This window comes from Balaenoptera acutorostrata, chromosome 13, assembly GCF_949987535.1.
Source record: "Balaenoptera acutorostrata chromosome 13, mBalAcu1.1, whole genome shotgun sequence".
Classification (NCBI taxonomy): domain Eukaryota; kingdom Metazoa; phylum Chordata; class Mammalia; order Artiodactyla; family Balaenopteridae; genus Balaenoptera; species Balaenoptera acutorostrata.
The window spans coordinates 19,686,961-19,708,067 of NC_080076.1; the positions used below are offsets into that span (position 1 = coordinate 19,686,961).

The window sequence follows — 21,107 nt, forward strand, 5'->3', positions numbered from 1 at the left end:
CAGTGCTTAGGCTATGTGTGCAGGATTGATATTGGTAAATCAAGGAGAAAGTACTGTTTTGGCACTTTTTTGCTGCCATTAGCTTTACCTGTGCTAAGTGCTCATTGAGAATTTGCCAGCTGATTGCTTTTTGTGAGAAGGCCACAGGGGACAGGAGAGGTGAGAGAGAAGATACATGGGCATATCAGGGAAGAATGAAAAGGAATTACAGGGCCTATAACTGGTATAATTCCTGAAAATGATTCCTCTGTGGGGCTTGGACAGTTATGAGCGGCCAAGAGATGATGGCCTTTCAGTAGGTAAAGTCTGGGTTTATCCAGAGTTGGTATTTCTTTTTAAAGAACCTCCATGAGCATTAAATTCATAAGGCTACTTCTGGGGTGGTGGGTGGGTGTGGGGCAGGGGAGGACCTACTGCTCTTTGCAGCTGCAACGAAAGAAAATTCTGACCCAACTTGGCTTAAACACAAGGAAATGTATGAATAAAGTAATACATAAATGTAACCTATTCTGAAATCTCTGTGTACCGGCTTCATCCGAGGAATGATAAGGAGATTTCCTGCTGCCATTCTACACATGACGCCCAAACAGGATAATGGCCAGAGAAGATGAAAAACCATCTCCTAATTTGTTTTTTACCTTGGAGCAGGGAGACCTTTCCCAGGAACCCCGTGGCAGACAGAACGCTGTGTCTCAGTGTTCGTTTTTAAACCGGTCCTTGGCCAGGGGAAGGCAAGAGCTGTGATTCCCAACAGTACTCAGGATCTGTGTCCGAACTAGAGGTGCTGTCACCGTCTCCTGATCCACGTGGAGGAGGGGTGGCTATGTGAAAACAAGCAAACGAATGAACAACAACAGCAACCAAACCCCTTTAGGGCTGTTATGAAGGACGAAGAGGGGAAGGGATATTGGGTAGACAAACTAAGAGTCACTGCATCCTTTTTTTCTTCCTTTTCAGAAAAATTTTTTAATCAATACAAAGTGATCTGGATGGAGTAGTAACATTGTTTGATACAGAGAGACTTCAATAAATGATGCTAAGGCAGCTGAATGTTGATGATAGAAAACTGAAATAAGACTCATAAAATACACAAAAAATGAACTTCCATAGTATGACAAACTAGAAAGTCAAAACTATAAAGCTTTTATAATATACAACAGTATAAGAGAACATCTTCATTATTTTAGAGCTGGAAAAGGATTCTTTTTTTAAGTCATTGCATCTTTTGATTAACCCATGTTTTGAATAATGTAGAAAAAGTGATGTTTGTATTTTTATAATCCAGCTAAATCTGTGTTGTTTTTTCTACCACTCCACATGGGAGACACTCATGGGAGACACATGGGAGATTTTCTGTCCATGTTGAGATTGGTTTCCACTGCTCCCACTCAGTTTACTTCTGGACCCTACTCCGATGCACAATTCAGAGAAAGGTGAACTGTTAGCAACTTGCACTGATGGGTTGAGTTTGCCTCAACTGCCCATTGTTTACAACAGTGCTTTTCTTCATTGGTGGGTTATTAACTGGATGGGTTATGTATTATATTTTTATCTTTGAGAACTTTCAAGTGTAGCTTACAATGTAATATCTTCATTTCTTCATGTGTACCTTCGATCTAAAAAATTTCCTCTCTGCTTCTGTGCAGCTAAAGGAGAAAAAAAGTACATGCAAATGAGTTAAAAATCATTCTGAGCCATGATTAATTTAAATAGTAGACTTTTCCAGAGGGGCATATTGAACCCAAAGGAAAAGTCCCGATGATTAGGAAATTGGGATTCTGAATGATGGATTTGTGAGACGAAAGATAACTTGTTCTACAAGAATATTAATATTCTTTATCCAGATTTGGGTTCCAGCTTCTGAAGATGTCAATTCTCTTTCATTGGCATAAGAAAAGGGGTGAGAGTCAGTTTGGAAGAAGGTTCAAAGATGACATTATGCGTTCTCCTCCCAGCTCTTTCAATGCCTTGCCTGGAAAATTTGAACCAATCCCTGCCTTTCTCTGAGGTATATAATGGTAAGGGAAGATGAAATATTGTGTGTGCAAGTGCTTTGAAAATTTGAAAGCAGTAAACTGCTGTAGGGTATTTATTGTTGTGGCTGTGGTGTTCTGATTATTATACTTGAAGCAGAACTTTAAATATTAATGATACCCTTGTTACTCAATGGGGAAGTTTCAGTGGAAAGGTTTTCAGACAGTGTTGAGTTGTAACTGCCATCTGAGTAACCGACACAGAATTCCAAACCCACTTTGTGTCTTGCTATCACCAGATCACAGAAAGCTGTTTTACTGTAGAGGTAACAGTTGTTTTCTCCTTTGTCCTGAGGCCAATGATTGTATAATATGTACCAAATCACTAGGGTGCATATCAAAGAGAGTGTAAAGAGGCAAATATTTCCCTTTACAATGACCATATAAGATTATTTCTGTCGAGGGAGAAAACATACATGAAGTCTGACTGTTTCACTGCATTTTTACCATAGAAATCACTGAGCTTGAGATTTGTAGATCAACTCCTTTCTGGTCCTGTGACTGGCAAGGGTTTCAGTGTGTTAAGAGATCTATATATTTCTTGCTGAATCTGAATTCATACTTGCATATTTGTGAAACAAACTATTCTTTACGTTATGGAGAAAGGTGCGTCGTATATAACTCCTGGAGCTGATCTTTATGGTGAGCCTGTGGTTTAATTTCTTTAGTTAATACTAGAATCAGTGAAACATGAATTTTCATCATTTTAGGTTATCCTTCTCCAAGGCATAGGAGCTCTGCAGAAAGATGCGCAACTTTGGGAATTCTCTTAGCGTTTTTGATATTTTCCTGGGTGCCCAGCCTATTTTGAGGGGCTGTTGGACCAGCCATCCCATTAACTATGATTATGTCGAGGGCTTCCTCCCCGTCCAGGACTTTGCTGGGTACTGGTGATAGGATGGAAAGCAAATAAGACCCAGGCCTTGTCTTTGTGGAGCATATACTCTTTATTGGGGAAGAAAGGAATCACTTGAGAATCATAAAAATGTAAAATTCCATCTGTGACAAGTCCAGTGAAAGAGAAGGACAAGACACCTGATTTAGGAGGACAGGACAGTTGCCCCAAGGAAGTGCTGATTCACTGAGTGCTGTATTCAATTGATACAGGATTGGAACAGGCCAAGTAGGGAAGCGGAGTGGTGGGAGTGGGTGGGGGAGGGTTCTGTTAGAGGGAACCCGTGTTCAGGTTCTGCAGCAGGAGGGCCAGTGGTGTGCTTGAGCATCGACAGGGACCAAGGGAACTAGGGGAAAGAAAAGGCTGGCTTGTGTGCATGCATTATTACCAAGATGGCCTCGGTGTCCGTAAGAACCTTGCTCTTATTCTGACACCAGTAGGTATTTAAAGGAGGGAGTGGCATGACGGATTTGCCTGTATACCGCATGCTATATAATAATGCACACAGGGTACTTGAGGTCTGGTCCAATTGTGCTTGTCTCACTAACGTATACTCCACTCCTCTAGTGTGTGGGATCCTTGTAGTTTGTGTGGGATTACTGCATCTCCAGGGGGCAGCTGTGATTGGACTAAACCAATCAGGGTAATCCTATACCCTTCACCATGGTTTTTAATTTGGGTCAGTGAGGTCTACTACTCAAATCCATGCATGCTGTTCCCTGGCTTTAGGGATTGGTTCAGTGGTGGTTCCAATCAAGGCAAAGTTCAGGAGGAATTTTGCTCTTTTGTAAACTGAACTCTCTGCAAGTAAGTAGAAGATAAGGAAGCAAGTAAATCCAGAAATTCTATGATCGTGATGGATTCCAGCTTTAAGACGAAGGTGATATGGAGATGGCAGAGTGGAGGGATGAAAGGAAACTTTATCCTTCTTAATATGGTGGATCCACTGGATATGTAAAACCTAAAACCTGCCTTGTCTCCAGACTTTCCGCTTATCTGGGCCAGTAAATTCTCTATATAAGGGGACTTGCAATTAAAAGATTTTGCCTAAAATCACTTTAATCTCTCTGTCTCTGTTCTGAACTCCAGACTCACACAGTCATTTACTCTACTGGATTTTATACTTCGGTGACCAGTGAACACTTGGAACACGAAATGTCTAAAATATATTCTTTTTTTAGACTCCAACCTGCACCAATATCCATAAGACAAAAAACTAGGAATAATCCCTGACTACTCTATTGCTTTACTTTCCCGGCTTAGTCATTAAGCCCTGTCTATTCTCTTTCCCCAGTATAATCCTGCATTATCTGTTACCTTAATTGTAACAGTAGTTGCTTGCCTTCTAATTAGTCTCTTTATCTCCAAGTTCTCACCTTAATAACCCACCGTCCCCACTGCTGCCATTTCCAAAATGCAAATATGAACCTGTTGCTTTTATACTCTGGTGCCTGCCCAAAGCCTTTGGAACAAAGAACAAACTTCCTAGTGCTTTGTTCACGGTAGTGTCTTCCAGTGGCCGTGCCCAAAGTCAACATTTCTTCATTGGCGACCACTGCGACTTTAATACATCTATTCTCCATGCTTCTTGTGTGCCTTTGCCATTTCCTGCATGGGGGATGGGCTCTCGTGCTCCCGTGCCTTCACCCATTACCCATTTGTTCTTCTGTCCTTGGAAGGCTCTGGATTTTGTAAGATGGCCAAGCTTCAGTCAGACAGAAAAGAAGTGATGATACGTTACCAAGATGGCAAGCACCCATTGACATTTAAAGTCACGCCGGGTACAGATGTCTTCTGAGACCTCCGGCTACACCTGAAACCTAGGGATGTTCCCTGGCTTTTCTCATCCCCCAGGCACATGCCTGACACCAGCCGTTGATGGCTGTCGTTATTGAAACTGTTATCAGAGACCTCATCTGAATCCAAGAGATATCCCAGCTTCTCCAGGATCCAGACTTACTGGACAGTCCACAGCTTGGCCCAAGATACGATAGATTACCTTGGTCAGGACAGCTGTATGAGAAACCATTGATTTAAAGAGCATTCATAACTTATCGCAACCCTTAGGCACAAGTAGATTTCTTGAGACAGTGTGATGGGTAATCCTTGAAAGGACATCTGCACAAAATGTTGCCTCGGATGTGTAGAGGAAAGGGTGGTAAGAAATGTGGAATATGTTTATGAAGGGAAGTCAGATGAGTGGGGGAGCAAAATGAGGACCAGTGGAAAAAATGAGAATGGTTGGAGGGGGGCCGCCTGAATTTAGATGTTTTTAAGGAATAGCTTTCTGTGTTCAGGGAAATACACGTCTGATATGCCAAGAAAAAGAAAGCCAGATGCCCTTCACTTTTAGAAGCAGCCTGGTTTTTAGTGCAGGGATCTCAGGCAACAGGATTTTTTGCCAGTCACTTAATGTGGAGAGGCCTGACTTTTCATCTGGAAAATGAGCCTACCTCAGTAGTGATTGTGAGAATTAAATGAGGCAGTTCGAGTAGAAATACCTCACAACGATGACTGTTTTCATTGCTGGGGTGATGTTTAATAACCTGCTCTTCAGAGAAAAAAAGAGCTCCAATTTGTAACAGTTGCCAATTGCCATGGTGTAAATGCTCTTACCAGTGCCTGCTGTGAGTTACCAGTATGATGGCATTGAACATGGAGTTGGGAAGTTATGCACAAATGTAATGTGGGTACCAGCTCACCGGTGCTTTCTCTTGTCTACACCCTGAATTGCCGGTATCTCACAAGTGATGGTTCTAGCCTTTATATAACTCTCCTGTTTCTAATATTCCATCTTTATTCTTCTTTAATAATCATACGCTGCCCTTTATTTCTGTATGATTTTTCTCCCAATCTCGATGATATATTTCAAAGAGAAAGAGCCCTATTTCATATTCTGTATCCCTTTTGCTGTCAAATGTCATGCTATGATAATCATAATCATAATAAAAATAGGAATTATCTTTTTTTGTGAGTTTCCACTGTGTTCCAGGTTCCAGGGTGACATTTTTCCTAAACTGCCTCTAATCATCACAGCAGTACTGGAGGGCGGAGACAGTCATTTCCATTTTACAGATGAGGGTACACAGAATCCTCCATGTTAAGGAATTTCTCCAAAATTACCCAGGCAGCAAGCAGCTCACCACTCATGGTTACGACATGACGGCTGAAAGGAAGAGTAGCTCCTGAATGTGTTGGGTTTATTTTCTTGAGACAGATGAGACTGAGCAGCCAGAGAACATTTGGTGCTCAGAGGGAGGAAATGCTAAGAGGGGAAAACAAGTCTGAAAGGGAGAGAAGGAGAGTTCAAAGACCAGTTTCCCCTGCTTCACAATTCTGTCTACTGCCAGCTCTAACTGCGTATGTTTGCTTTGCTTGGAGGAGAGAATCACAGCGCCAGAATTCATGGAAGTCTGTTTTGGAGGATGCATTAGTCAGGGGATGCTAATTGCTGGAACAAACAACCCCCAACCTTTAGGAGCTTAACAGTGCGAGAGGTTATATCCCTCTGGTGTCGCAGAGCACCAGGGTGGGCTCTGCCCCCTGTAGTCCTTCAGATCTGGGTTCTTTCAGGCCTTAGCTCTGCCATCCCCTAGGCCCTCAAAGGGATACACTAGATTCTTTGTACAGGGCTGAACAAAGACGGAAGAGAAAGGGCGTGAAGGATTACATGGAAGGTTGTAGGGACCAGGCCTGGAAAAGGCACGCGTTACTTGGGTTCACGTTCTGTTGGCCAAATTGTAGTCACATGACACGCCCCCCCCCCCCCCCCCCCCGACCCCGGACTGCAAAGGAGGACGGGAGATGAAGACTTCCTGTGTGGTCAGGGGGAGGGGGGAATGGGGGCTGGCCAGTGAGCCCAGTGCCAGCCCCAGAGACCTAGAAGTTTGGTGACCACTAGTGTTCCGAGACATTATCATGGGGCACCTTCAGCCTCCAGAAGACATTCGTTTGAGGCCTGTTGGTGGCCTTTAACCAGAAAAGTTGTTCACCTTCTCCAAAGAGAAGATAATGCCTATTTCAGGAGCTGTTTGGAACACTCAAGGAAATCATGAAGATGGGTCTGATTTGTGAACTAGAAATGATATCCAAACAATAATTATTGCTCAGAGATTTAAATCAAAACCGGCAGTGTTGCTGAGGGTGAAGGGAAAAAAGCTAATGCAAAAAGAAAAAAGGAAAAGAAGAGGGGGAAGTAGGCTATGGGCACTTGTTCTTTGGACACCCATGGCCACGTTTCCTGTAATGACGTTGCGTTCCTTTTCATGAAGTCACCTTTATACATGTTATAGAGGCTTTCCACAAGTGTTGGATTTTAACATTTTTAAGTTTTGCCTGAAAGGTCATAATGTCTTTAATGTGTGGAACTGATTATTATGTTTAATTTGTAAAACTGACCAGATCTCCTTATGCCACGTAACTGTGGGCTTGCCTCTGGTTTCCGAGCAATTGCTTTACAGAGTCCCGCACGGCATCTTGAATTAAAGATGGAAAAATAGCTGAGGGGTTGGGTGGGCCTTTTAAAGGTAAATTACAATACATTTGATACAATAAAGAGAAATTCATTTTGTCCTGTTTTGCGTTGGCTGTACACCTCTTTGATTTCATTCTGTACTTTGGAGGCTTGCAGTAGTTCTTTTCTCTGGCTTTCTGATGTGTAACTGCAGATTTAGCGGTTTCCTTTGTGTACCACTTGCCTCCCAGAATTTGGCCCAGCAATTCGAACGATTTATCGAGGACAGATCAGCTGAAATGTGGCTCAACTTTAGTAAAGCAGAAGGAATGACATAAGGTTAGGTGCCTGATGTGTGAGTTTTTGAATTTGATTTGGTTTTACATGGAAAGGTTGAAGCAATGATCCATGTATTCTAATAAAAATCATCAGTACAAATCAAATAAAATCTGGCTTAGTGGCTATTTTCCCACTGCGTCGCTCATGGCTAGCCTGCGCTGTTACAGACCACATTTGGCAGGCACGGTTTTGTCTCACACGGAAATCTTAAAGTAACACTGCAATCTTCGAGATGTTAAGAAGGCATCTTTTCTAATCAAACTTTCTGCTAATCTCATCAGATAAATCATTATTCTCTACTGACAGCTCTGGCTTCCCCTGGACCCCTTCCCTGCTTCTTGTTTTCGCTTAAGATGCCTGGTTATTGTCATTCTTCAGGTCTTTGCTTCTATCTCCTTTCAAACTAATGACATTTCTTCCATTCCTGAGGAAGAGTTACAGCTTTTTACCATTCCTCTTAGTGAATTTGTAAGACCAGTACTCCATTGGTTATCAGATAGGCAAAAGGCAGGCTGCATCCAAGTTGAGACACACTAAAAGAAAAACAAAACAAAACAAAACAAAACCACTCTTCCCATTGAATTTGATGTGATTAAGCTTAAGAAAATACCAGTTGTTGCTTCCTAATGCATTTCAATTTTACCCCGAAAAGCTGGACTAGGAAATTAATGCAGATGTATTTTGACTCCTTCAGTTATGAGAGTGTTTTAAAGCCCTTGAAAGTGAAAGTAAGGAGGAGCAGCCTGGTTTGGGGAAAGCTATGGTCATTTTTGTCATTATAAACCTGACCTGCCATCACAGCTCGGGGCCTTTCGCAAACCAATGCCAAAAGTTGTGTCTTGCTGGTGAAATGGTGTCCTGTGGGTTACAGGGCAGCTCAGAGGGGAGATTGGCCATTTTGTTGTCATTGTTGACATAACTTAAAAAATGTACGCTGCTGGATACAAAAGCTCAATCATTACAATACTATTTAACTTTCCTATGTTAGCAAGTGTTTTAATGAACTTTAGCAAGTTTTGGGTTACCTGTTAACATTAAAGAGGTACTACTAATAGCATGAAAGGATAAAAATAAGTCTTATGGGGAATGGCCTCTTTTATCCAGGATAACTGCCTATTTCCTTTGATTTTTGTTTTCATCTTTTGAAAAATGGTGTTAGTCTGCTCAGACTTCAGTAGGCAACTTCTTTTGATCCCAACTTCATACTTTCAGTGATTCCAGATAAATCATTTTAAGTGAGATGACTATTATAAAAGCCATTTGGGAAAGCAGAAAGCATAATACCGAAGTGTGGTTACGTTATTGTGAGAGAAAATGTAAAACCCTTAAGTCACTGGACTCAAGTCTGATCAAAAGCAAGTCACTGATCAAAACCAAGAGGATGTCAGTGGAACAAGTTGCAACATCTGGGAACCGTTTTAAACACTGTCATTAATATCAAGAAACTATTAGTCAATTCGAGTGTGTGTATTGTATTTGTGTGTGTATTGTGATTTTATACACACACACACACACACACACACACACACACACACATATTTGTAAGCCCAACTGAGAAAGACCTTTGCCAATGTCTGCCAGGCATTTGGCTGAAATGGGATTGTGAGGAAAATTTTCTTAAGCATTTATAAGTCAGAGTCGAAATCCACCAGCACTGTTACAGTTTATAACATGACATGGGCTGCATCCCAGGGTTTAAAGGGACCATTTCCACCTTATATTGATGAGAATCATTTAACTCACTCAATGCTGTCTAATGTGCTTATGTTCCATCAGACGGCCAAGTTCCTTTCGCAGTCTTTGCTATGTTTAAGCTTTACTCCTCACTCTGTGACTGTGCCTAGTTCATTCGTGCATATAATCTCGAAATGTGGGAATATATTCTTTGTGTCAGTTTCCTTCCCACTTTTAAAAAATTTTAGATTTTTCCCACTTTTTTTGTTTGGCTGGCCTAGGAAAATGTCAGTAGATTTTTTTTTTTTTCTCTGTCATAAGTACTTGTCTGTCCATTTGATTTTAATTGGGAAGTGCTGCTGCCATGGCGGGTCTCCTTTTTACATAGTGGTTTGTAGAACGTGGTGGAAAGAGGCAAGGAACAGCATGGACTCCGGGGTGGATTATTTACGTGGGCTTCTGCACTGCACTGATTCGCAAGTGAGTTGCCCAATCTTGTCTTCATCTTGGCTGAATTCCTTCACAGTTAATAGTATAATATGTCTTCATTTATCCTAGTTCCTGCCTGCCCTATCCCCACCTAGGTCACAAGCCTACGGCGACTGTGTCCCATAAAATGTCACTAGTGTATACGTAAACAATTGAGGGCTATTTCTTAGCCATTTGAATAGCAAAGAAATTTCAGTCAAGTCTTACATTTATTTCCCTACATTTCTGTGGTTTTAAAAACCAGCTGATCACAGACCAGAGGATCTGTAAGGCTGCCTAGGAAACTCCTGATATCAGGGTGGAGGGAGTACGTGTTGAGGGGATTTTCCCTTTTTACTTTATACACTTTTGTATTTTAATTTTTTTCAGTAAGCACTTGATTAAAAATTAGTTTTAATGCTCTTAAAGAATCTCCCCATAGATGGCTGATTAGTTGCACAGGGAAAAGTTGTAATTATACAGTGGAGAATTCCCACAATACCTTAAGCAGGTGATTGAAATACCATAACAAATGAGGGCCAGACCACCAGGCTGTCATGAGGCTCTGTATGTGAAATCCTGGGAAAGACACAAGGCCACTTTGGTAGTATTATAGCCACCTGCATATACTCATGAGGAAGCACCAGATAAACCCCAGTTGAGAAGCATTCTATAAAATAACTCGTTTGTACTCTTCAAAAACACTAGTATCACAAAAAGAAAGGACTGAGGAACTGTTTCCAATTAAAATAGATGAAAGAGACCTATTAAATGTGTGGCGTGATCCTAGACTGAGTCCTCTACAAAAGGGGGAAAAAGTGCCAAATTGGAATATGGACTATGGACTAGATGAAAGTATTATATCAATGGTAGATTTCCTCATTTTGATAACTATACTATTTTTGTTCTTAGGAAATGCACCCAGAAGTACTAAGGGATAAAAGGATGTGATTGATGCAGCCTAGTTGCAGATGGTTCAGAAACAACAAATTACATAGTTTTAACTGCATTGTAATTAAAAACTTTTTAAAATAAAAAAGTAGAAGAGCAGGGAAATTTGAAAATATGTATTTTCTTCGATTTCATCCCTTGATCTTTTCTTGATTAGTTTCCCATGGTGCCAGGGTATCTGTGGGGTTTTTTTATTTTAAGGTTCCTGGGGGATTTTAATGGTCAGCAACATTTGGGAATCACAACCTTAGATTATATGTTATCCTTTCAGAAAGAGTTGCTAGAATCATTTTGAGATTGATCAGGCACCAAGGGATAAGTTACAGAAACTCCCTCAAAATCGGAGTGAAAGGGTGAAAATTGATTTTGTTTAGTTTGGGGAGTTGAACATGGTGTGATATTGTTGCATTCTTTCTGGGTTTTAGCCCAGTTGGAGAAGCCTCTGGTTGACCAGATGACTTACTGTTCTTTACATACCACAAAAATTAAATGCTGTTCTTCAGATGCCATTCTCTGACAATTCCGCTTCCCAAAGTTGTACTGTAGAGTTGAGTATCAGACTGTAAATTTAGGCAAAATGTATCCTGTTGAGCCCATTAAGTAAAATAAAAAAGATTCTCCCCTGATCCAAGCTATTACAACTTCACATTTGTGAAGTACTTCAAATTCATTTTTAACGGACTGCTTAGATAGATTTATAAAACTGTAAGCAGTTTATGCATTTTTGCAGTTTTCCATTGTATGTGTTTGATACTGATTTACCTCTTTTTAATTGCAACGGAGATAAAGAATTAGTAGTTTAAAACAGTAGGAACTACATGTTCTGCTGTGATCAAGGAATTAGATAATCTGGCTTGTTTGTTTAAGGGGTCTGTATCTTGAGACTTTTATAGGGCAGTATTAAAGCTCTGAGCCTTCTTATTATGCCAATACCCAGAAGATTGCTTTAATGAGAAGTAAAGGGCCTTTTTCCAATTACAAGGGAATAACTGTATTAAGTTCCTGTGTTATGTCAACCTGCTTTGATTTGATTACTGCGAAAGAAATGGATTTATCTGTCAGTGTTACTTAATTAAGCCTTCTCATTGATGTTTTGCAGAGTAATATAGTGTGGTTTGCACATTTGAGCCTAAATACAAAGAAAATTGGCCTAAAACTGAGACTTGACCCCGAAGATAACATGTAAGATTGATTGCTTGTCATTGCCAGGTCAGAGGCTGCCGTGTTAAACACAGGTGGAAGATTGGGATGTTGAAAAGATAAACTGAGAGTCAGTTTATGGGAGTGATTATGGTAAGCAAAAGGGACTGGGCTACAAAACTGGATTTTAGGGAAGATTTTTGAATATTTAAAGCTGTTTGGCTTCCCTAGTATTAGTCATGCGTTCAGAATAAAGGGCAAGATGAGATAAGGCTAGAAGAAACAGGAGGGGCAGATTTTGTTAAAGTATAAAAGGAAACAGAAGAAAAAACGAAGAGGAACAAATGCCATTTGGGAGAAGTGGACCATTGTGGTTCTGCAGAGCAATTACAGGCTACAGATATTTCAATTAAGCCAGCAGCCCTTTCTCAGAGCCTCACAAATGACACCCCAGGGAGAAAAGAGGTAGAGGGGGAAAAAGAAGAAGAGAGAAAACTGTTACGTGTTTCATCTTGGCTCTTTTTTCCCCCTCTGTTGGAATAAATTTAATAAATTATTGATCAAATAGGCATTTTAAATATCAATTTGTACGTCTTAAGTCATTACAGTATTATGGATATTGCAACATAAATATTACATGCCTGATTTGGAAAACTCCTGTATAATTACATGTACTTGTTATCAGAGTTATATATTCTATTTTATTTAAAAATGAAGCGTATTTCAAAATTTATTTCTTGGTTGTTTAGTGTTTATTTTCTAGAGCATTTACCTTTTATTTCTCATGCTTTGTGACGTTTATTTGTAAATACATCTTTAAAAGGTACTAAGCACCTAGAAAAAAACCTCCCTAAGTTATATTCACTTTTAGCTTAGGTACTTTGAAGCTTATCTATTTAATATTGGAGTTCAATGGTATGCTGGTTTTATTTTCCAAAGTCTTCAGATATGGCATCTTACTTCCAATTGTATTCTTACCTAATCTGAAATATGTCTAGCCTTCAAGAACATTATTTTAGTAAGACTGATTTTTATTAAGTGCTTTTAGACCGGTTACATTTCAAAAAAGTCAAAGGAGGCATATATAATTCACATTATTATACTCTTGCCTCAGTTGTTTGTGGCTCCTTTTCTTTTTGGGTTCTTACTTGGAGAGGTGAGCTCTTGAAAGGATGAACTTCTCTTTAAGAGGAAGACCCTGACTGGTTAGTTTCAAACATTCGAAATGGAAGTTTGCTAAATAACACCCATTTCTCTATATTTCCTGTTAGGTTATTCAAGTCACAATATTATTCAACTTAGATTATCGTGATACTTCCAAATTATATGGATTGATGTAAAGAGTTCAAGTTTACTTTTGTCTCAGTTTCATAATATAACTGTCTACTCACCTTGAGTTTTCAAGAAGATTTCTGAGTTTCAGAATATGAAACACCACGGGTATATTTATAACATAATTGTTATTTGTTTTATTTTGTTACTTCTGTATTATCTGAATATCATGTTATATGAAAGTGCTTTTCCTGTCTTATAGCACTGTAAAGTGCAGTTAACTCCACATTTTAGATATGAGATTATTTAGTGTTCATTTTGGAAAAACAGTTTACTTTGAACTTAAGGAAAATAGTATTGTTTCAGTGTTTTAAAAGACGTATTTATAGAAGTTTAAGTTGGAGGTTAATGAAAGCTAAAATTAGCAGTAATTCCCTTCTGAACAAATTTTCCTACTGTAGTTTTCCCCCAGCGTATCCACATTTTACCTTTCCTTATACAGTTGACATATTTATATGTATGAGCTGTAAGATCATCTTATACTTGACCTTTGAGTTTTCAGATTTATTTGATAAGGACATCCTTGCATCCTGAGAAAGCCAGCGTGGATGGCAGTGCTCTGAAAATGGGATGCCCAGGTCCCTGTTCTTTATATTTAAGGTATCTTAGAATTTGTATGGAATGCATTGCCACAGACATCATCTTTGTTTAGTCAGATTTGGGAAGTGCTGGAAGTTCCTCACCCCTGCCCAGATCACTCCTTTTGAAGCCTGTGTTGTTTCTTAACAGAAGCCAAAAGAAGTGGTCATGGTTGTGTGGCCCTTGTCAATATCCGAAGCTCCTCAACTCTTCCTACCTCTGTCCTAGGACTCCAATTTGACTTCAAATCACTCTGCTTAGGAGTTCTTATTATACTGGGTGCTAATGAAAATGTGTACATCCTTCACATGCTCTTTGCTGATGAAATATTTTGAACTCTAAATTCATCTGGCACTGACGGAGAGCATATGCCATCTCAGTTTGTGTGAAGGGCTCAGCCAAGGGTTCTTCCTGGACTAGGAAATTAGTAGGCCCCACAGATGTACGCACTCTGTGAGTCTCCATGATGGTGTGGAGGAGATTTAATAGTATCTGTTATTGCAGAGAGAAGGGTTTGAGGCCGTGTAGACTTCCACATGCCTCAGAATGATTATCTTTCCAGGGAGAACTCAATCTCAGTCTCCCAATGCATTCTGAGTGTGTAGAAGCTTTCTTCAGGAAATCAATATATTTCCATAAGGGTAGGAATTTGTAGACCCTTAGAGCAATGCAGAATACCACTTTGGTTGTTCTGACTTCATGAAATTCTAGAGCCCTGGTTGTTTGGCAGGATCTGGGCTCTAAGGAAGGAAAGGCTGGATACACAGTGCTACCCCAAATCAACAGGGTTAGGTAACTCTCACACTTGTTCATTTCAAATCAAGGTTAAACTTACATAATATTTAGTCTGTGTTCTTAGCTTGGGCCTTTGGTCAGCACACATAATTTTGGCAGCATATCGTTTATACAGTATACAAAAATATGTTGAAATGAGATGCCAAGAGGGTATGCGAAAGGTAAATTAAGTCACTCAACAAATCTAACGCTCACTGAATTCTCATGGTGATTGTGCTGCAGGGGGTTCACGGAGAATGTGGGACTTGATTAAACATATTGGCAGTTTCTAAAAACCAGGAGAGTATTTGAGTCTCTGACCAGCCACTTAGCAGAACAAAGAGTCATAAAAATGTGAGACTCAGATTTCCTTGAATAAATCACAAGTTTATTTATTTATGCAGTTTGATTACCTTAGATTTTGGAAGGTATTGGTAAATTTGGCACTTGTGGTAGGTATTGGTTACTGGTAGTCTGCTAAGGGTTTAACAATTATCAGTTAACTCATTTACTTTAACAAAACTCCTTGAGGTTGGAAACCTTATTATCCCTTTTATCTCCTGTTAGATACCTGCTTTGGGTGGATCCTGAGTTTTCACTTCTGTTCTCCTTGACCCAAGAGACCATTACATTTTCTAGGTCGGCAGATGTCCTCAGGGCAAAAAAAATGTCTTTTCTTCCTCTGTGGGTTCCAGCTTTCACTTTGATTTTGGCTGGATATTTTCTTACTATCTTGTCAGATCATTAGGATTTAGAAGAAGATTAAAATCTCTATCCATGATGTTTAGTATTTTTTTAAAGCCATGAATATTTATTTATTTATTTATATAATTTTTACTGAAATATAGTTGATTTACAATGTTGTGTTAGCTTTAAGGCACTGCAAAGTGATTCAGTTATGTATATGTGTGTGTATGTGTGTGTGTGTGTCTATATCTATATATACATATATATATCTGTATATATACTTTTTGGGTTCTTTTCCATTATAGGTTATTACAAGATATTGAGTATAGTTCTCTGTGCTATATAGTAGGTCCTTGTTGCTTATCTATTTATATATAGTAGTGTGTATATTTTAATCCCAAATGCCTAATTTATTCCTTCCCCCTTTCCCCTTTGGTAACCATAAGTTTGTTTTCTGTGTCTGTGAGTCTTACTTCTGTGTTGTAAGTTCATGTGTATCAACTTTTTAGATTCCACATATAAGAGACATCATATGACATTTGTCTGACTTACTTCACTGAGTGTTTTGTGGCAGAGTTGTCCCAATATACTAGCCTGCCCTGTTAAGAATGGAAATCAAACCCACTTATTTTACAGCTGACAAAAATGAGTTCAGAGAGTCCAGGGAGTGGCTCAGACCATAGAGCTGGTTAATGCAGAGTCACGGCTGAAATCTAGGTCTTTATCCCAACTCTTCGTGCCGTGCTTTCTGACATTTGTCCAGTCTGTCTGATAGCTTTGATCTCGCTGTTCACATAAACAAAGTGGAGACTTGAGTAATCATAAGTTTAATGAGTGTGGATGGGAAATTGGAGAAATTAAAATTCATCTCTGTATATCTTTTCTCTAAATGGAGTGTTTGGTCCTAGTTCTGCCCAGACTTCACTTTCGTGTTTTGGTGCAGAAATGTCAGATGTTTTAGACGGGGCTTATGCAGAACTACTCAAATAAAATGAAAATTCGTGGATGGTCAGGTTGCCTCCTAAAGCAGCTGTCAAACCCGTGGAAGTTACTCAGTCTGTCCTTGTCTAGGGTAAAATAAATTAGAAAATTTTGAACAGTGGAGCCCACTTCAGTCTTTTGGAAGAATAAGTCTCTATCATTCACTTGCTTTTTGTCTTTTTCTGTATGTGTTCCCATCTTGGATAGAGGGTAACAACCGAACAAGGGAGACACAAGAACTCAATATTCAGACAGCTTCTATCGGGCAGTTTTTCATTTGTTACTTTGTTGCCTTAATGACTTTCCTGAATAATTTGGGTACTTTTATCCAGTGCTCATTGTGAATCTTGTTTCACACTTTGCCCACTCAGGAGCTTCTAGAATTTTGACCCCTGTCTCACAAATATCCCGTCCATCACAGTGTACATTCTTGATAAGCTCATCATACCTTTGGCTTGATTGTTCTCCTGCTTCTATTTTCCAGTCTCTTGATTTTTTCACATATCTAGTTTTATATATTTGTGTTGTGTAAATTCTGTAATCTTATGTGGACACAAGAGTGGGTACAAACTCCAAAATAAATACATCCACTCTGCTTGGGGAGAAGTGACTGGTGGGTAACATTTGAGCTGGTCATGGAGAGATCTGAGCTTCTTACCAGGAAGGCATTTACTGTGCTGGAGAAGAACAGTCCCTGGCTGTCACATGGACAGCACCTGTGTCTGCCAGCTCAGCCATTTACTGTCACCTTGGGAGGGTTTTCTGTCCCATCTAAGCCTCGGTTTCCTCATATATCAAATGGTGATACTGTTAGTCTACTGAAGTGCTTGGCACAGTGTCTGACATATTTAAGCTCATGAAATGTTAGCTGCTATTATTTTTTGAGACGTAAGGAACAGTTCCGGCAGAGGGAACTGCAGGTACAAAGATGTGGAGGTAGAAAGTGTGTGTAGTGTCCAGGTACACCACCTGGGAGTAGGGAATGGCCAAGTGTAGGCCACGTGCAGGGTCTGTATAAAAAGTGAGTCTGGGCAGGAGCTACTGGGACGTAGATGAGATGAGAATGTGGACCGAAGGCTGCTGAAACCAGCCACCTGGGCAGGGATTTTAAGACAGGGAGTGAGTTAGACAGTGGGTGCAGGGTGGGACATGCATCTGTCTTGTGTTCCCATTGGAGGGGACTGGTGGTTCTCAGACTCCTGTGTACATGAAAATTACCTGAGGACCTCGTTAAAAAAGCAGTTTTCTTGGCCCTACTTTTAGAGATCCAGGAGCAGTAGGTCTGCAATGGACCCTAAGATGCTGACTTTGAAATGAGCATACTAGGTGCCTAAGATGTAGATGGTCCTCAGATGCACTTTGAGATGCACTGCAATCGTGGTTGAAGAAATGCTTGCTAACTAACTGGCAGGTCTGATGAAGCTCAGTGGGAGGGAAGATGGAAACAAAGGTCTTAAAAACAAGTTTATATTCATTACATGCTATAGCTTTGTGTCTTCTTGCAATGGACACATGAGCACCAGTTGTACAGATATTCTCTCAAAGATAAAATATCATCAGAAGTCATACGATTGTTCTATTAGGGTTGGGAGGGCTAGAGAGGTGTCTTATCTTCTCCATCTAGCAGGAGGCCAAGGGAAGGAGAAGCCTGTTAAAAGGAGAGCAATAAAAGGAAGGGAGCAGAAAGGAGGTGCAGCAGCGTGAGGTCAGGAAGTGAGAAGGATGGAATGGGAAAGAATGGGAAAAGAGCAGTCAGATTTGATTGGTTGGGAATCTATTTGTGAAGGAACCCAGCCAGTATTTAACCTGTTTTGAAAAAGCTAGACTTCCAGCACTTTTTTTTTTTTTTTTTTAAAGGATTTTCTTATTTATTTATTTATTTATTTATTTATTTTTGGCTGTGTTGGGTCTTCGGTTCGTGCGAGGGCTTTCTCCAGTTGCGGCAAGCGGGGGCCACTCTTCATCGCGGTGCGGGGACCGCTCTTCATCGCGGTGCGCGGGCCTTTCACTATCGCGGCCCCTCCCGTTGCGGGGCACAGGCTCCAGACGCGCAGGCTCAGTAGTTGTGGCTCACGGGCCCAGCTGCTCCGCGGCATGTGGGATCTTCCCAGACCAGGGCTCGAACCCGTGTCCCCTGCATTAGCAGGCAGATTCTCAACCACTGCGCCACGAGGGAAGCCCTCCAGCACTTTTAATTAGTGGATTGCTCGCTTTTGAAATTGCCCAGTTGGGAATACTCAAGTTTTGATGTGTTTTATTTGCCTACTAATTAGCAGGCTGCTTGGTCGACCATCATTTTTCTTTTATTCTGTGGATGGACGATGTATAGGAAGGTCTCTTGAAACACTCCAGCTTCAAATGCATAAGTCACTATGTATTTAGTAAGTGGTCATATTCATTATAAATCAAGTTGTAGTACATCTTTTGCTCTAACTCGATTCTTCCTTTTTGCTTTTTAATAGAATTTGTCCTGTAGCACAGGGCTTCTCAATCCTGGCACAGTTGACGTTTAGGACCAGAGAATTTTTTGTTGTAGGGGTGTTCTGACATTTGTAGGATGTTTAGCAGCACCTCTGGCCTCTGTCCACTAGATGCCACTAGCTCTACCCCACCTCCACACCCTGCCAAGTTGTGCCAACCAAAAATATCTGCAGACATTGCCACATGTCCTTTGGGGACCAAAATCAACCCCAGTGCAAAACTACTGACCTAGAATTACTATGGTCCCCTTTCCTCCTTGTCTCTGCCTTCTTTTCATGTTTAAAATCCTCCTTGAAAATTGAAAAGATAAAATGGGTCCAAACAATACGAAGTCTTATGGTGGATACAGGGATTCAACTTTATTCCTTCATTACTTTTTGGGCCAAATTTAAGAGGAGAAATCTCTCAAATTAATCCAAGCTGGCTGTTTCAGGCGAAAAGCAAGTCAAGATGTGCAGACTTCTGGTTGAGAGATTTTGTCGTTTATACTTCTTTTTTTTTTGTTGCAAATATTTGACTTGGAGTTAAGGATGAAGAGAACTATGCAGGCTACAAAACTTATTTGTGTGATAATCCCAAGGGTTCTAAGTCACTTCTTCGTGTACTCCCCCCAATTCAGCCTACACGAGATAGGCCAGGAGGCTGGGTTGTTAAACAGCAGATCTGGGAAAGTATTGCACCTTTTCTCCAGACTTCCTCCTCCGAGCTTCCATGACATCTCTTAAAGCTCGCAGTCACTGATTTTAGCTGTCCACAGGGAATAACTGTTTGCATTTGCATTATCTTCCGAAGTACTAACGAAAGGAACTGAAATATTTGTTTAAAAAAAGAGAGAAAGATTTCAGGTTTAGTGGTAATAGTTGTTGGTTGTTGTTTCTATTCCATCTCTTACTATGTTCTAAAATGCCATGTACTCCACTGTACCCCCATTAAATCAATTAAGTGTACTGTGATCACTTCTGCTGATAATCAAATAGGAGTAATAAAAGGAAGGACAGTACTGTGTTAAGAGAAGAAACAGTATCACTGAAATGTTAGAAAACACAGTAAATGGGAGTATGTCTCCTGAACCGAAGTTTCACACCTCCTCCTCCAGTTCTGTCAGAGGAAGCTTGTGATCGCCGTCTGTTACCCACCATGATAAAGATAATACAACAGTGAAACTTTTCATACTCATAAAGAGCCTTTCATCAAAAATCTGAAAGCCATTTTTAAATATAGAGTGACTGATCTTTCCAACACTTTTATGTTTTGAGCAATGAATATGGTAACTTAGCTGTTAGACTCTCCGTCCTTCAAGTATTTGCCACTTGAAGCACTGATGAAGCATCTAGTAATTGGTCAGCATTAGAACTTTGCTGGTACAGGGTTTAGAGAATTCCAGCCTTCTGGGAGTTCATATATTTCTCTTTGCCGTCATTTATCAAAAGAAAACATTGCCTTAACAACTTTCATATCCACATCTCAGTGCACAGATTAAGGATTGTAGCCAAACGGTGTGCCCATTAAAAAAAAAAAATTAAAAGACTGAGACAGTGTTGTCTTAACTTAAAAAACTTTAAAAAATCTAATATCCTTGTAATGTCCTGATGGAAATAGACTACTGAATCCTTTTTCGTCTTGCATATTTTGTTCATGTCTGTTGTTTGGTGGGATAAGCCTTGGTAAGAGGACAGAACGTATCTAGGAGCATTATGGCATGGATGCAGCTAATATTAGTATGGATATGTACCTGATTTAACTTTGTGTGTGTGTGTATTAAGATTGTGTCAGTGTATTTTTAACTTACCTTGTCCGAAAGATTTTAATAAGACTTTAAGTGCAGTTTCAGGTCTATAAAAGTTGAGGCTATGAAACATTGTGAAGGATGGAAGTAATTTTTATGTTCATACCTCTGGTTCCTGAGGGTCCAGTTCATTTCTGCTGTGAATTTAAATGACTTAATTTAAGTAGATGGGTCAGAAGCCACTGTCATCGTGGTAGCCTCGTGCCTGATTCTTAATTAAAGGCAACAGGAGATTAATTTGAAACATTAATTTAAAAGTGCATATGCAAAAAGAAAGACTTATTGCGAGAAAGCCTAAAGAGTTTTTCTCTTGTCCCTAGATGTAGAAGACAGAAGTAGCTCAGGGTCCTGGGGGAGTGGAGGACATCCAAGCCCGTCCAGGGTAAGTATATCTAATCTTTTTCCCGCAACCAGACATCCACATATGTAAATTGACAAACTGTAGGTGAGTTTCTCTCTCTCCCACACACATCTGCCCAGATATATATGCGTACTGAGTTTAATGAGGATCAGCTTCTTTTTGGCACTGTTTTT

General features: G+C 40.1%; 1 protein-coding gene across 17 annotated transcripts in view; it reads left to right on the plus strand.

Annotated features, from left to right (window-relative positions):
• The window catches only part of TCF4 (transcription factor 4), a 356,728-nt gene that overhangs the window by 99,576 nt on the left and 236,045 nt on the right, over positions 1-21,107 (plus strand). For all 17 annotated transcript variants that reach the window (XM_007191942.3, XM_028168974.2, XM_057526284.1 and 14 more), the window contains one exon: positions 20,894-20,955. In XM_007191942.3, the coding sequence (XP_007192004.1) occupies positions 20,894-20,955 (62 nt within the window). The remainder of the gene's footprint in view (positions 1-20,893; positions 20,956-21,107) is intronic.